Source organism: Monodon monoceros, unplaced genomic scaffold, assembly GCF_005190385.1.
Source record: "Monodon monoceros isolate NGI ecotype Baffin Bay Population unplaced genomic scaffold, NGI_Narwhal_1 Super_Scaffold_15, whole genome shotgun sequence".
In the NCBI taxonomy this organism is placed as follows: Eukaryota; Metazoa; Chordata; class Mammalia; order Artiodactyla; family Monodontidae; genus Monodon; species Monodon monoceros.
Window position 1 is genome coordinate 46997228 of NW_021703771.1, and position 16790 is coordinate 47014017.

The 16790-nt window shown below is 37.6% G+C and overlaps 1 protein-coding gene across 1 annotated transcript in view; it reads right to left on the minus strand.

Moving 5' to 3' along the window:
• Positions 1-16790, minus strand: part of CEP85L (centrosomal protein 85 like) — a 155965-nt gene that overhangs the window by 30420 nt on the left and 108755 nt on the right. Inside the window, exon 6 of the mRNA XM_029223746.1 lies at positions 4660-4839. Coding sequence (XP_029079579.1) covers positions 4660-4839 — 180 coding nt within the window. The remainder of the gene's footprint in view (positions 1-4659; positions 4840-16790) is intronic.

A 16790-nucleotide genomic window follows, 5' to 3' on the forward strand; every position in this document is an offset into this window, starting at 1 on the left:
TCCCTAATTTACACTTAATTGTGTCTTAAATGTGACATAATTGTTTAAGTGACATAATTGTGTCCTCAAAAAGCAGCCACTGGAATTAAGTTAGTCATGCTGTCTTCTATGCAAAGGTGTCCTAGGTTTCTTCTTTTTCTTTGGTCAATTCTCTTCTTTGCTATCATGTCAAGTTTGCTGCTCATGATCACAAATCTCAGCCAACACTCTCCTATTGGATACCATCTCTGTTATTTGTGGCCACAAGCTGATCACACATAATTACTGGATCTTTTTTGTTTATTTTTTCCAGCCCTGCTCACTGATAAGAAGCTCTTTATTTTTTGTTTTTTTTAACTTCCAAGTTTTATGTTGTTGCAGATTAGCAGATTAACAGAGGTTACTGAATTCTGAACTCCAGTAATTACCTACAGGTAAATGAGGCACCACTAATAAATCTTTTCTATTCTAGTTATAAAAAGTTAAGTAAAATTTCAAGGAGGTATTATGCAATACTGAGATCATTCCTAGAAGGCAATTCCCCATTTCAGAAGAGGTTTACAAACAGATTTATTTTTCTTCATTTTAAATACAATTATTAGAACAAAATAGATTAGGGAGAAAATGTTTTCCACTAAAATTTTTATAAATTATTATTAGAACCAAGGCAACAGCTGGAGAGTTAAATTGTCTTGAATTTTACTTCCAGCTTTTCAACAACTTCTATCTACATGCAATTGGACAAATTACTTAACTTTTCTCAAAATTTTAGTAACCTCATTTTTAAAAAAATGGGGTATAGTATATACCTCATAGGGTTTCTGTGACACTAGGACTGAATAAGAAAATGCATTTAATGTACATTAACATACTATCTGGCACATAAAAGAAAGTGCTCAACAAAGAGTAACTTCTCTTGTTATTCTTACCACATTAAATGTTTTTCTGTCTTAGAATCAGTCTTGATCAGGGTTACTGAGACTAAATGCAGAAGGAAAACAATGCAATCTAATCTCATGTGGGCCCAGGGTGCTGTTTAGTTGATGCATTATCAATGAGTCTAATTTCCTAGCTTCTACACTCCCTTCAAGAACTCAGGTCATCTCCATGTCCTCTGACACAAAGTCTACCCTCTATATTAACCCCACTCCTCAAGGTCCACTGGTATAGACACGTCCATTCTTAATTGTCTCACTTCACAGAGAGGCTATTTCTCTTCTTTTCCAAGAGGAACTCTTCCACCTTGGCATCTGTTATCAACATTCTCCTATTTCTCCTTAGGAATTTGGTCCATCGTGCACCCATTCTGACATCTTCGATATCTCTAATTATTCTTTCCCTAGTCCTTTGTTGGGGTTATCTCATTCCCTTCTCTCCCTTTGTGGCAAAAATCACCTGAAAGCATTTGTTCATTCATTCATTCAATATGCCAGGGACCATGGCTGGTGCTACATATGCTACAGTGACACATTCAGATACATCCCTGCCTTCACAAAACTTACAGAGATATATAAAAAACATAGCAACATTCAAATTTGTGCTGAGAACAAAATGCTTTAAGCATGTATAAGAAGCGGTTGGAGGGAAAATATATCTAAGTTGAGACTTCATAAAATATTGATAAATAGGTGACTGGGGAGCAGGAAAAGAGAGCCAAGTATTCATCAGGCAAAGAGGACACTTTATGTAAAGAACCTATACCAGAAACCAGGTCTGACCTGCTTAACAACTGTAAGACACTATACCAAGACACAGTGTACCAGAGGGAGACTGGTAGGGCCCAAGGCTATATAATTAGGCAGGCTCTTTCAGGTCATAGAAAATATTAAATTCTTATTTTAAAGACAATGAGATGGCATTAGTGGGTTTTAACCAAGTAAGAAAAATGACTGGATCTTCATTTTAAAAGGTTCATTCCTCCATACTATTAAGAATGGATTTGCAAGGCTGTGGAGCACCTGGAACTCTCACTCACTGGTAGTGGAAGTGTTAAATGGTACACACACTTGGGAGGACTGGGGTAGTTTCTTATAAGTTAAACATCTACACTATGAACCAAATGACCTAGAAATTCCACTATTAGGAATTTATCCAAGAGAAATGAAAACCTATGTATACCAAATAAAGTCTAGTACAAGAATGTTCACAGCAGCCTTATTCATAATTTTCCCAAACTGCAAACAATCCAAATATCCACTAACAGGACAATAGATACATTGTGAGAGATCTATATAATGGAATGCAACTCAAGGATAGACAGGAACAGACTACTGATACGTGCAACAACGTAAATAAATCTCAAAGATATTAAGGGAAAGAAAACACACACAAAAGAACATATATGGTATGACTCCATTTATACAAAGTCCAAGAAGACTCAGAACTAATCTACAGTGATAAAAAAGTGTTTCGGGGACCTCCCTGGTGGCGCAGTGGTTAGGAATCCATCTGCCAGTGCAGGGGACACAGGTTTGAGTGCTGGTCCGGGAAGATCCCACATGCCGCAGAGCAACTAAGCCTGTGGGCCACAACTACTGAGCCTGTGCTCTAGAGCCCGCAAGCCACGACTACTGAGCCCACATGCCACAACTACTGAAGCCTGTGCGCCTAGAGCCCGTGCTCCGCAACGAGAAGCCACTGCAATGAGAAGCCCGCCCACCACAACGAAGAGTAGCCCCCACTCGCCGCAGCTAGAGAAAGCCCGCGTGCAGCAATGAAAACCCAATGCAGCCAAAAATAAATAAATAAATAATAAATAAAATTTATTAAAAAAAAAAGTGTTTCAGGGAAGGGAAGAAGACTGACTAGAAAGAAGCACAAGGGAACTTCTTGGACAACTGAAATGTTTATGATCTCATTTTAGATAGTGGTTATATGGGTATACAGTTGACCTTTGAACAAAAAGGGGGTTGGGTTGCTGACCCTCCATGCAGTATACAACTTACAGTCGACCCTCTGTATCTGCTTTTTCCTCCACATCCTCAGATCCTCAAATTGTGTAGTATTTACTACTGAATAAAATCTATGTATAAGTGACCTCCACAGTTAACCCATGTTAAAGGGTCGACTGTATACTATTAGCAATATTCATAAAAACTGAACACCCAAGATCTGCACACTTGACTGTATGCAAATTATGCTTCAATCTTTAAAAGTATAATAAATAAAATACATAGAATTACAACAACAACAAAAGTGATTGAGGAGAACAGGTAGACTGGGCAAGGGTGAATTCAGAGACACCAATGAAGAGGCCATTACAAAAGCTTTGCCAAGAGCTAAGAACCTGGACTAGGCTGGTAGTGTTGGACAGGTCTTGTATATATTTAGAAGACAGGCTTGATTAACTTAGTAGAGTTTCTAGCATGAGTAACTGAATACACAGCAATGAACATTGAAGAAAATGTTGTTTTATGTCGTTTGAGAATAGGGCAGTCAGAAGGCAAAATTAAGAACTGATTTTAGACATGAGAAGTCTGAAGTATTTTGAAGACATCCAATTAGGAGCTGTCTCATAGGTAGGTAACATATAAACTGATTTTATTAAGCAATACACATGAAAAATAATAAAAGATGAGAAAAATTTAGATAAAACATAAAAATATATTTTAAAAACCACATCCACTGAATCTTCACAATTTTCACACAATCTTTTAATTAACGAGTTTCAGGTGAGAAAACATTTTAATCCCTCCCACTTATGTATGACCGATGGATATTTCCATAGCTCCCTCCAGATTGTGGTATTAGATAAAGCCCAAAAAATACACAAAAGAAACAAGAAACAGTACCTGTTTCAAGGTACTTTCAAGTTAGCCACAATAAAATACATCATATAGCTGAGAAAGAGAAACCATGTAAAATCTGTCAGTTTTTTGGAAGATAAAAATTTTAGCTCGTGTGTGTGTGTGTGTGTGTGTGTGTGTGTGTACTGACTCAAAAATGTCAATGAGCTCTCAATTAATAGCTCCAAACCTGCCTACAGAAATCATGGTGATGCCTCAAGATCACTTGAAGGGAAGGTTAGTTAATAGAATAATAAGCTGGGTATAACAAGAGAAATCTAAAACCAATTCTGCAACTAAGTAGTAGCCTAAGGATCTATGCCTCTTCAATAAATCAGAGCTAGCATGTATCCTTATCTTACTTGATCTTTAATGATACTATAATGGAATGAGATGAAGTCTGTGAAAATACTGTAATAAAGGCAGAAAGGTCAAATAAATGGACAGATGTATTGTGTATATAGAGGTATCTGGCTTTCAGCTACTTATTCTGAATCAAGGGCTTCAGCTTAAATAACGTGAAGTCATGTGCTTGTGAAAGAAGGACCACTTTCATTTCATTTACCAATCCTTCATATCCCACATTACAAAGACACAGGGCCCAAAAAGGAAAAGGAGAACAGTTACTGGTGTCACATCTCAGTGTAGACAACTAACTTTATAAAAAGCTTTACTATTACATAGAAAGACATAATATAATACACAGTGGTATTTTTATCTCTCAAAAAAATGCCTGGATTTTTGTAGATAGCACAGGGTTTCTCAAAAGTTACTGTAAAACTAATCACTTCAATGTAAATAAAACCTGGTATGACACCTGGCATAGAGTAGATGACAAAAAAATCATGTTGAAGGAATGCCCTTGACCCAATTCAACTTTATTAAAAATACCTACCTTTTCCTCCAGTTTCTTCTTCTCTTCACTAAATTGGCTTATTCTTTGTTTTAGAAACTGATTGAGCTGTAAAACCTCTTTCTCAGTAGATGCAAGCTTTTGCTCAAGCTCCTCTTGCTGGGAATGGGATGTTGACTGGTCTGAAAATGGAGTCTGGAGGGAAGTATTCTCATACTGTGGCTATTCAGAAAGAAAAACAACATAGGTAAGACTTTAAAAGTTTACCTGTCTTGAATAAATGGAAAGAAATTAGAAATGAGGTACCTACAGTACAAAGAGCACAAACAGCCTTTAATGACAGACCTTGGCATAAATCCCAGCTCTCCTGCTTCCTAGTTTTGTGCCATGATCAATTCAAATTGCTTACCAACAACAAGTTATGTAAAGTTCCTAGCACACAGCAGAAGCTTAATAAAAAGCAGTTATTATCTGGTTAAAAAGTATCAGAGTATAAAAAGTACATTATAAAGAAGTGAAATCTCAGGGGAAATAAATAAAAACTAAAGAAATATTTCCTCACAGGTGATCATTTTTTAGCTAATATTAAACTCAGTAAGTATTAATAGAGTGCTTCCCCTAACTAGAAACTAAGGTCCATGAAATCAGGAATTTCTGTCCATCTTAGCTGCTCTTATATCCCTATTTCATAGAGCAGTGACTGGCACAAAATAAATGTTAAAAAATAATTGCTTAATGAATAAATGTATTATTCTTTTCATGAGCAAGGCTTTGAAGGAGAGTCAGACAAAATCTCTTCCCTCCCCTTCCCCCTGCAGCATTACAACCTGGAAGAGGAGGGCAGGAAATACAAATATTTCCTCAAATTAGAATGTGATACCAACAAAGTAATGTGAAAGTAAAGAAATAGATTACTTTTCTATTTACTAAGCACATATGTTAGGCATTGTGTACTGGGGAGTCAACAGTTAATAAAACAAGGTCCCACCAGTTTAATAAAGTGTCACACACAAAAAGACAACAAAAACTGCCTAAGTGCTAAGATAGCTGTATGTGTAGTAGCTATAGAATGGCTTTATAGAAGTGAACTTGAACTAGGCCTTGAAGAACTCATACTTTTTCAAAAGGTAGAGATGCAATTCAAAAATTATATACACGGTATGGTACTGGCACAAAAACAGACACATATATCAGTGGCACAGAATACAGAGCCCAGAAAAGAACCCATACTTATATGGTCAATTAATCTACGACATAGGAGGCAAGAATATACAACAGGGGAAAAAACAGCTTCTTCAATAAATGGTGTTGGGAAAACTGGACAGCTATATGCAAAAGAATCAAACTGGATACTTTCTCACACCATATAAAAAATAAACTCAAAATGGATTAAAGACTTAAAATGTAAGACCTGAAATCATAAAACTCCTAGAAGAAAACACAGGCAGTACACTCTTTGATATCAGTTTTGGCAATTTTGGGGGGATTATGTCTCCCCAGCAAGGGCAACAAAAGCAAAAATAAACAAATGGGACTAAATCAAACTAAAAAGCCTTTGCACTATGAAGGAAACTATCAACAACAAAAAGGCCACCTACTGAATGAGAGAAGATAATGGCAAATGATTTATCTGATAAGGGGTTAATATCCAAAATATACGAAGGACTCATACAATTCAACATCAAAAAAAAATTAAAAAATGGACAGAGGACCTGAAAAAACATTTTTTCAAAGAAGACATACAGATGGCCAACAGGCACATGAAAAGATGCTCAACATCACTAATCGTAGGGGAAATGCAAATCAAAACCACAGTGAGATACAACCTCACACCTATCAGAATGGCTATCATCAGAAAGACAACAAATAACAATAAAGTGTTGGCCAGGATGCAGAGAAAAAGAACCCTCGTGCGCTGTTAGTGGGAATGCAAACTGGTGCAGCCGCTATGGAAAACAGTACGTCAGTTTCTCAAAAAATTAGAAATAGAACTATTATATGATCAAGCAATTCCACTCCTGGGTATTTATCTGAAGAAAACAAAAACACTTAATTTGAAAAGATATATGCAACCCTATGTTCACTGCGGCAGCGAACAACAGCCAAGCTATGGAAGCAACCTGAGTGCCTATGGATAGATGAATGTATAAAGAAGAGGTGATATCTATATCTATCTGTCTATCTATCCTTCCAACAGAATATTACTCAGCTATAATATAAGATGAAATCTTGCTATTTGCGACAATATGGATGGACCTAGAGGGTATTATTATGCTAAGTGAAGTTAAGTCAGACAGAGAAAGACAAATACCATATGATTTTGCTTATACACGGAATCTAAAAAACAAAACAAATGAACAAACATAACAAAACAGAAATAGTCATAGATACAGAGAACAAACAGGTGAGGGAGATGAAGAGGTACAAACTTCTAGTTACAAAATCAATGAGTCACAGGTATGAAATGTGCAGTGCGGGGAACATGGTCAATAATACTGGAATATCTTTGTATGGTGACAGGAGGTAACGAGACTTAGTGTGGTGATCATTCTGTCATGTATAGAAACACTGAATCAATATGTTGTGCACCAGGAACTAACATAATATTGTAGGTCAATTACACTTCAAAAACAAACAAACTCATAGAAAAAAAGAGATCAGATCTGTGGTTACCAGAGGCAGGGGTGGGGGAAGGGGAAGTGGATGAAGGGGGTCAAAAGGTACAAACCTCCAGTTATAGGATAAATAAGTACTAGGGATGTAACGGACAACATGATAAACATAATTAACACTGCTGTATGTTATATATGAAAGTTGTTAAGAAAGTGAATCCTAAGAATTCTCATCACAAGGAAAAAATATGTTTTTTTCTTTTTCTTTTATTCTGTATTTGTATGAGATGGTGGATGTTCACTAAACTTACTGTGGTAATCATTTCATGATGCATGAAGGTCAAATCATTATGCTATACACCTTAAATTTATACAGTGCTGTATGTCAATTATATCTCCATAAAACTGGAAGGAAAAAAATTTTGATTATATAAACAGCATTCATCATGTGCATGGTATTTCAAAGATAACCGACTCAGGCACTGCCCTTTACAAACTCAAATTCTAATCAGAAGCATAAGAGAAACGCTTAGATAATTATATACAGGATACAATATAGTATGGCAGCCAAAGAAAAGCCATCTTCAGTACAAAGTGTTGGAAGGTGGGAGGGTAAATGAAAAGGGCACAGGGAGAATGAGGGAAAAGGCTTTACTGGAAAGGTGGCTTTTGGAACAGACTTTGAAAATAAGGAGGATTCTGGCAGGAACAGAGAAAGGAAGAAAAGCGTTCCAGAAAGAACATTTTAAAAAGGTAAAAGACGGAATATATGCACAGAGTACCCATAAAGTTTAGGTTACAAGAGGGGGGAATATAAGAGAAAATTAAAACATCTACGTGAGACCATACTTTAGAATCACAAGGTTCAGAATTCAACCTTAATGCATAGGAAATGGGAATCCGGTGATGGTTCTAGAACAAGAAAGTAACATGTTTAAGAAGTCTGTGAACTCTGTTTTGTAAATCTCTGTATTCCCTAGCACTTACCATAGTGTGTAAACTCTTAGTCACTTTAGATTAAAGGGAAAAGAAAAGAAGAAAAAGGACAAGAGAGAACTATAACAATTGGAAGTAATGAACAAGATGAATTAAAGGATATGGTGAATGGATATGAATATATCACTTTAAGAAATTATCCTAACCTATTTAACTGAAAAAACCAAGGAGCTGAACAAGAATACTGAGAACAGAAGGAAGAAGCTCTGGAAGCAGAAATGAGAGGATTTAGAGAAAATTATTTTTTAAGGTGTGAATGGACAAGAAATGTTAAAGACACCTAAGGGTTTGAAATTCTGAGTCTAAGTAACAGGGAAGATCATATTCTGAGCAGAGGTAAGTAGGTCATGTGGGAGAACAGGTTTAAGCAAACGTACTTAATTACAATTAGAGCCTATTGATATTAAGATGCCAGTTAATATCAATTTAATATTAAGATACAAATATATATGAACATCAGGCAAAGAGATGGGTCTAGAACCCAGAAAAATGGCCAGGATAGGCTAGGAAACTGTAAAAAAGTGAATACAGATTTACAATTTCCCGTCAGGCATATAATGAGCTCAGAAATTGCCAACCTGTTTTACCGACAAGTGAAAAGCTGAACAAACTGAAAAATCAACAACTCTTCTTAGATCTGTCAGAGAAGTGAGGTTATCGGGCAAACTGCAACCCCAAAAATTGGAGAAACAGGCAAATAAAGAAAATCACACTTACTGGATCAGAATTATCCATGGGAACCAGTGCTGAAGTAGGAAAGCCAGAACTGTAATTGATGAATTTGTTGGAGGCTCAGAGTGAAGGTCTGAGAATCAAAATCTCCAGGGGCACCCAGTCATAGGGGACACCCAATATTCTTGAATTATACCACTAGAAGCTCTACCAGGTCCTCACAATGAATCCCTTTGTGCTTCCAGCAGAGGGAGGAGAAAAGAAACCATTCTGAAATGCCAAAGCTCTATGTTCTTCTTAACAAGGCCTGTCCTCAGGAGAAACTACTTTACCAGAGACTAACCTACCTAGAAGGGAACTAACATACCTAGAAGGAAAAAATCCCAAACCAGCTCCCTCTAGCTTTCCACATGGGGGAAGGGTTAATATCCAACTCAGTTGCCTCTAGCCATCCTGTCCTACCTAAGGGTGGGAAAGAAAAAACTAAGAAGCACTGGTGAAGTTCACAGTCCAGGAGCACAGGCTCACGAAAAGACTAAGTCAGAGGGCCAGAGAATGCTTCCCCTGCCCCACACCCTACCATGACATTACTAAAGGCCTACTTACCACACTTCCTTTTATCAGTACATCTGGAGAGACTGAACAAGCATCAGAACTAGAGTCAGATATGTCACAGATGTTGGAATGATCAGAACAGACATTTTTTAAAATGTCTATGATTAATATGCTTAAGGGCTTTACTGCTGAAGTAGACAACATTCAAGAACAGATGGATAATATAAGAACAGAGCCGGAAAGACTATAAAAGAAACTCTAGAGACAAAAAACACTGAAACAGAATGTCTTTGATGTGGTTATCAGCAGACTGGACCTGGCGCAGGAACCAATCTGAGCTTGAGGTTATGAAAGCAGAAACTTCTAAAACTTAAGAGCAAAGAGGAAAAAGATTGGAAAAAATAGAAGAGAATATCCAAGAGTTGTGAGATAACTACAAAACTTGTAATATACATCTTATGGGAACACCACAAGGAAAAGAGAGAAAGAAAACAGCAATATTTTAAACAATATGATTTGAGAATTTCCCCAAATGGTCACATACCACACCTCAGATCCAGGAAGCTCAGAGAACACCAAGCAGAATAAATGCCCCCAAACTACACTTAAGCATATCATATTTAAATTTTTGAAAATCAAAGATTAAAAAAATTGTGAAAGAAACCAGAGGAGAAAATACCTTACCTATAGACAGGAAAAGATAAGAGCTTTATACAACTTCTCAGAAACCATGCAAGCAAAAAGAGAGTGGAGTGAAATATATGAAAGTCAGGCACTTTCTTTCCTATATAACAGCAATGAACAAGTGTAATTTGAAACTAAAAACATTACCATTTACATTAGCACCCTCAAAAACATAATACTATAAATCTAACAAAATGTGTATATACAAGATCTATACAAGGAATACTACAAAACTATGATCAAAGATATCAAAGAAGGACAAAATAAATGAAGAGATATTCCCTGTTCATGGACAGACTCAGTATGGTCAAGATGTCAAGTTCTTCCCAACTTGATCTATAGATTCAATGCAATTTCAATAAAAATCCCAGCAAGTTATTTTGTGGATAGTGACAAGCTGATTCTAAAGTTTATACGGAAAAACAAAAGCTCCAGAATGGTCAACATAATACTTAAGGAGATGAAGCAACCAAGATGGAGGGCTGACACCCTGACTTCAAGACTTACAGTAAAGCTACAGTAATCAAGAATGTGTGGTATTGGGGAAAGAACAAACAAACAGGTCAATGGAACAGAATGCAGAGCCCAGAAATAGGTCCACATGAATACAGTCAACCAATCTAATGACAAAAGAACAAAGGCAGTACAATGGAGGAAAAACAGTCTTTTCAACAAATGATACTAGAACAAATGAACATCCACATGCAAAAAAAAAACCCCCAAAATATTCTAGACACAGACCTTACACCCTCCACAAAAATGAACTAGAGATTGGTTCAAGATGGCGGAGGAGAAGGCCATGCTCTCACTCCCTCTTGTGAGAGCACCAGAATCATAACTAACTGCTGAACAATCATCGACAGGAGGACACTGGAACTCACCAAAAAAGATACCCCACATACAAAGACAAGGGAGAAGCCACAATGAGATGGTAGGAGGGGCGCAATCACAATAAAATCAAATTCTGTAACTGCTGGGTAGGTGACTCACAAACTGGAGAACATTATACCACAGAAGTCTGCCCACTGGAGTGAAGGTTCTGAGCCCCATGTCAGGCTTCCCAACCTGGGGGTCTGGCAACGGAAGGAGGAATTACTAGAGAATCAGACTTTGAAGGCTAGCGAGATTTGATTACAGGACTTCGACAAGACTGGGGGAACAGAGACTCCACTCTTGGAGGGCACACACAAAGTAGTGTGCTCACCGGGACCCAGGGAAAGGAGCAGTGACCCCATAGGAGACTGACCCAGACCTATGTACTAGTGTTGGAGAGTCTCCTGCAGAGGCTGGGGTGGTGGTGGTGGTGGTGGTGGGGTCTTGGAAGTACTCCTTGGCATGAGCCCTCCCAGAGTCGGCCATTAGCCCCACCAAAGAGCCCAGTAGGGCTCCAGTGTTGGGTCGCCTCAGGCCAAACAACCAACAGGGAGGGAACCCAGTCCCACCCATCAACAGACAAGTGGATTAAAGTTTTACTTAGCTCTGCCCACCAGAGCAACAGGCAGCTCTACCAACCACCAGTCCCTCCTATCAGGAAACTTGCACAAGCCTCTTAGATAGCCTCATCCACCAGAGGGCAGACAGCAGAAGCAAGAAGAACTACAATCCTGCAGCCTGTGCAACAAAAACCACATCCACAGAAAGACAGACAAGAGGAAAAGGCAGAGGGCTTTGTACCAGATGAAGGAACAAGATAAAACCCCCCAAACAACTAAAGAAGTGGAGATAGGCAACCTTCCAGAAAAAGAATTCAGAATAATGATAGCGAAGATGATCCAGGACCTTGGAAAAAGAATGGAGGAAAAGATTGAGAAGATGCAAGAAATGTTTAACAAAGACCTAGAAGAATTAAAAAACAAACAAACAGAGATGAACAATACAATAACTGAAATGAAAACTACACTAGAAGGAATCAATAGCAGAATAACTGAGGCAGAAGAACAGATAAGTGACCTGGAAGACAGAATGGTGGAATTCACTGCTGCCGAACAGAATAAAGAAAAAAGAATGAAAACAGCCTAAGAGACCTCTGGGACAACATTACACACAACAACATTTGCATTACAGGGGTCCCAGAAGGAGAAGAGAGAGAGAAAGGACCCGAGAAAATATCTGAAGAGATTATACTCAAAAACTTCTCTAACATGGGAAAGGAAATAGCCACCTAAGTCCAGGAAGCACAGCGAGTCCCATACAGGATAAACCCAAGGAGAAACACGTCGAGGCACATAGTAATCACATTGGCAAAAATTAAAGACAAAGAAAAATTATTGAGAGCAGCAAGGGAAAAATGACAAATAACATACAAGAGAGCTCCTGTAAGGTTAAAACCTGATTTCTCAGCAGAAACTCTACAAGCCAGAAGGGGGTGCCGTGACATATTTAAAGTGATGAAACGGAAGAACCTACAACCAAGATTACTCTAGCCGGCAAGAATCTCATTCAGACTCGATGGAGAAATTAAAAACTTTACAGACAAGCAAATGCTAAGAGAATTCAGCACCACCAAACCAGCTCTACAACAAATGCTAAAGGAACTTCTCTAAGTGGGAAACACAAGAGAAGAAAAGGATCTACAAAAACAAACCCAAAACAATTAAGAAAATGGTTATAGGAACATACATATCAATAATGACCTTAAATGTGAATGGGTTAAATGCTCCAACCAAAAGACACAGGCTTGATGAATGGATACAAAAACAATGGATACAAAAGCAAGCATATATATGCTGTCTACAAGAGAACCATTTCAGACCTAGGGACACATACAGACTGAGAGTGAGGGGATGGAAAAACATACTCCATGCAAATGGAAATCAAAAGAAAGCTGGAGTAGCAATACTCATAACATATAAAATAGACATTAAAATAAAGAATGTTACAAGAGACAAGGAAGGACACTACACAATGATCAAGGGACCAATCCAAGAGGAAGATATAACAATTGTAAATATTTATGCACCAAACATAGGAGCACCTCAATACATAAGACAAATGCTAACAGCTTTAAAAGGGGAAATCGACAGTAACACATTCATAGTAGGGGACTTTAACACCCCACTTTCACCAATGGACAGATCATCCAAAATGGAAATAAATAAGGAAAAACAAGCTTTAAATAATACATTAAACAAGATGGACTTAATTGATATTTATAGGATATTCCACCCAAAAACAACAGAATACACATTTTTCTCAAGTGCTCATGGAACATTCTCCAGATAGATCATACCTTGGATAACAAATCTAGCCTTGGTAAATTTAAGAAAATTGAAATCGTATCAAGTATCTTTTCCGACCACAATGCTATGAGACTAGATATCAATTACAGGAAAACATCTGTAAAAAATACAAACACATGGAAGCTATACAATACACTACTTAATAACGAAGTGATCACTGAAGAAATCAAAGAGGAAATCAAAAAATACCTAGAAACAAATGACAATGGAGACACGATGACCCAAAACCTATGGGATGCAGCAAAAGCAGTTCTAAGACAGAAGTTTATACCAATACAATCCTACCTTAAGAAACAGGAAGCATTTCAAACAAACAACCTAACCTTGCACCTAAAGCAATTAGAGAAAGACGAACAAAACCCCCCAAATTTAGCAGAATGAAAAAAGTCATAAAAATCAGATCAGAAATAAATGAAAATGAAATGAAGGAAACGATAGCAAAGATCAATAAAACTAAAAGCTGGTTCTTTGAGAAGATAAACAAAATTGATAAACCATTAGCCAGACTTATCAAGAAAAACAGGGAGAAAACTCAAAGCAATAGAATTAGAAATGAAAAGGAGAAGTAACAAGTGACACTGCAGAAATACAAAAGATCATGAGAGACTACTACAAGCAACTCTATGCCAATAAAATGGACAACCTGGAAGAAATGGACAAATTCTTAGAAATGCACAACCTGCCGAGACTCAACCAGGAAGAAATAGAAAATATGAACAGACCAATCACAAGCACTGAAACTGAAATTGTGATTAAAAATCTTCCAATAGGGCTTCCCTGGTGGCGCAGTGGTTGAGAGTCCACCTGCTGATGCAGGAGACACAGGTTTGTGCCCCAGTCTGGGAAGATTTCACATGCCATGGAGCGGCTGGGCCCGTGAGCCATGGCCGCTGGGCCTGCACGTCCAGAGCCTATGCTCCGCAGCTGGAGAGGCCACAATCGTGAGAGGCCCGCGTACTGCAAAAAAAAACCAAAAAAATCTTCCAACAAAAGCCCAGGACCAGATGGCTTCACAGGCGAATTCTATCAAATCACTGAGAGAAGAGCTAACACCTATCCTTCTCAAACTCTTCCAAAATATAGCAGAGGGAGGAACACTCCCAAACTCATTCTATGAGGCCACCATTACCCTGATACTAAAACCAGACAAAGATGTCACAAAGAAAGAAAATAACAGGCCAATATCACTGATGAACACAGATGCAAAAATCCTCGACAAAATACTAGCAAACAGAATCCAACAGTACATTAAAAGGATCACACACCATGATCAAGTGGGGTTTATTCCAGGAATGCAAGGATTCTTCAATATATGCAAATCAATCAATGGGATATACCATATTAACAAACTGAAGGAGAAAAACCATATGATCATCTCAATAGATGCAGAGAAAGCTTTCGACAAAATTCAACGCCCATTTATGATAAAAACCCTGAAGAAAGTAGGCATAGAGGGAACTTTCCTCAACATAATAAAGGCCATATATGACAAACCCACAGCCAATACCATCCTCAATGTTGAAAAGCTGAAACCATTTCCACTAAGATCAGGAACAAGGTGCCCACTCTCACCACTCTTATTCAACATAGTTTTGGAAGTTCTAGCCACAGCAATCAGAGAAGAAAAAGATATAAAAGGAATCCAAATTGGAAAAGAAGAAGTAAAGCTGTCACTGTTTGCAGATGACATGATACTATACATAGAGAATCCTAAAGATGCTACCAGAAAACTACTAGAGCTAATCAATGAATTTGGTAAAGTAGCAGGATACAAAATTAATGCACAGAAATCTCTGGCATTCCTATACACTAATGATGAAAAATTTAGCACTGCAACAAAAAGAATAAAATATCTAGGAATAAACCTACCTAAGGAGACAAAAGACCTGTATGCAGAAAATTATAAGACACTGATGAAACAAAATACAGATGATACAAATAGATGGAGAGATATACCATGTTCTTGGAATGGAAGAATCAACACTGTGAAAATAACTCTACTACCCAAAGCAATCTACAGATTCAATGCAATCCCTATCAAACTACCACTGGCATTTTTTACAGAACTAGAACAAAAACTTCACAGTTTGTATGGAAACACAAAAGACCCCGAACAGCCAAAGCAATCTTGAGAACGAAAAATGGAGCTGGAGGAATCAGGCTCCCTGACTTCAGACTATACTACAAAGCCACAGTAATCAAGACAGTATGGTACTGGCAGAAAGACAGAAATATACATCAATGGAACAGGATAGAAAGCCCAGAGATAAACCCACGCACAGATGGTCACCTTATCTTTGATAAAGGAGGCAAGAATAAACAGTGGAGAAAAGACAACCTCTTCAATAATTGGTGCTGGGAAAACTGGACAGGTATATGTAAAAGTATGAAATTAGAACACTCCCTAACACCATACACAAAAATAAACTCAAAATGGATTAAAGACCTAAATGTAAGGCCAGACACTATAAAACTTCTAGAGGAAAACATAGGCAGAACACTGTGACATAAATCACAGCAAGATCCTTTTTGACCCACCTCCTAGAGTAATGGAAATAAAAACAAAAATAAACAAATGGGACCTAATGAAACTTTAAAGCTTTTGCACAGCAAAGGAAACCATAAACAAGACCAAAAGACAACCCTCACAATGGGAGAAAATATTTGCAAATGAAGCAACTGACAAAGGATTAATCTTCAAAATTTACAAGCAGCTCATGCAGCTCAATAACAAAAAACAAACAACCCAATCCAAAAATGGGCAGAAGACCTACATAGACATTTCTCCAAAGAACATATACAGATTGCCAACAAACACATGAAAGAATGCTCAACATCATTAATCATTAGAGAAATGCAAATCAAAAGTACAATGAGATATCATCTCACACTGGTCAGAATGGCCATCATCAAAAAATCTACAAACAATAAATGCTGGAGAGGGTGTGGAGAAAGGGGAACACTCTTGCACTGTTGATGGGAATGTAAATTGATACAGCCACTATGGAGAACAGTATGGAGGTTCCTTAAAAAACTACAAATAGAACTACCATATGACCCAGCAATCCCACTACTGGGCACATACCCTGAGAAAACCATAATTCACAAAGAGTCATGTACCAATATGTTCATTGCAGCTCTATTTACAATAGCCAGGACATGAATCAACCTAATTGTCATCAACAGATGAATGGATAAAGAAGATGTGGCACATATATACAATGGAATATTACTCAGCAATAAAAAGAAATGAAATTGAGTTATTCGTAGTGAGGTAGATGGACCTGGAGTCTGTCATACAGAGTGAAGTAAGTCAGAAGGAGAAAAACAAATACTGTATGTTAACACATATATATGGAATCTAAGAAAAAAAAATGTCATGAAGAGCCTAGGGGTAGGACGGGAATAAAGACAC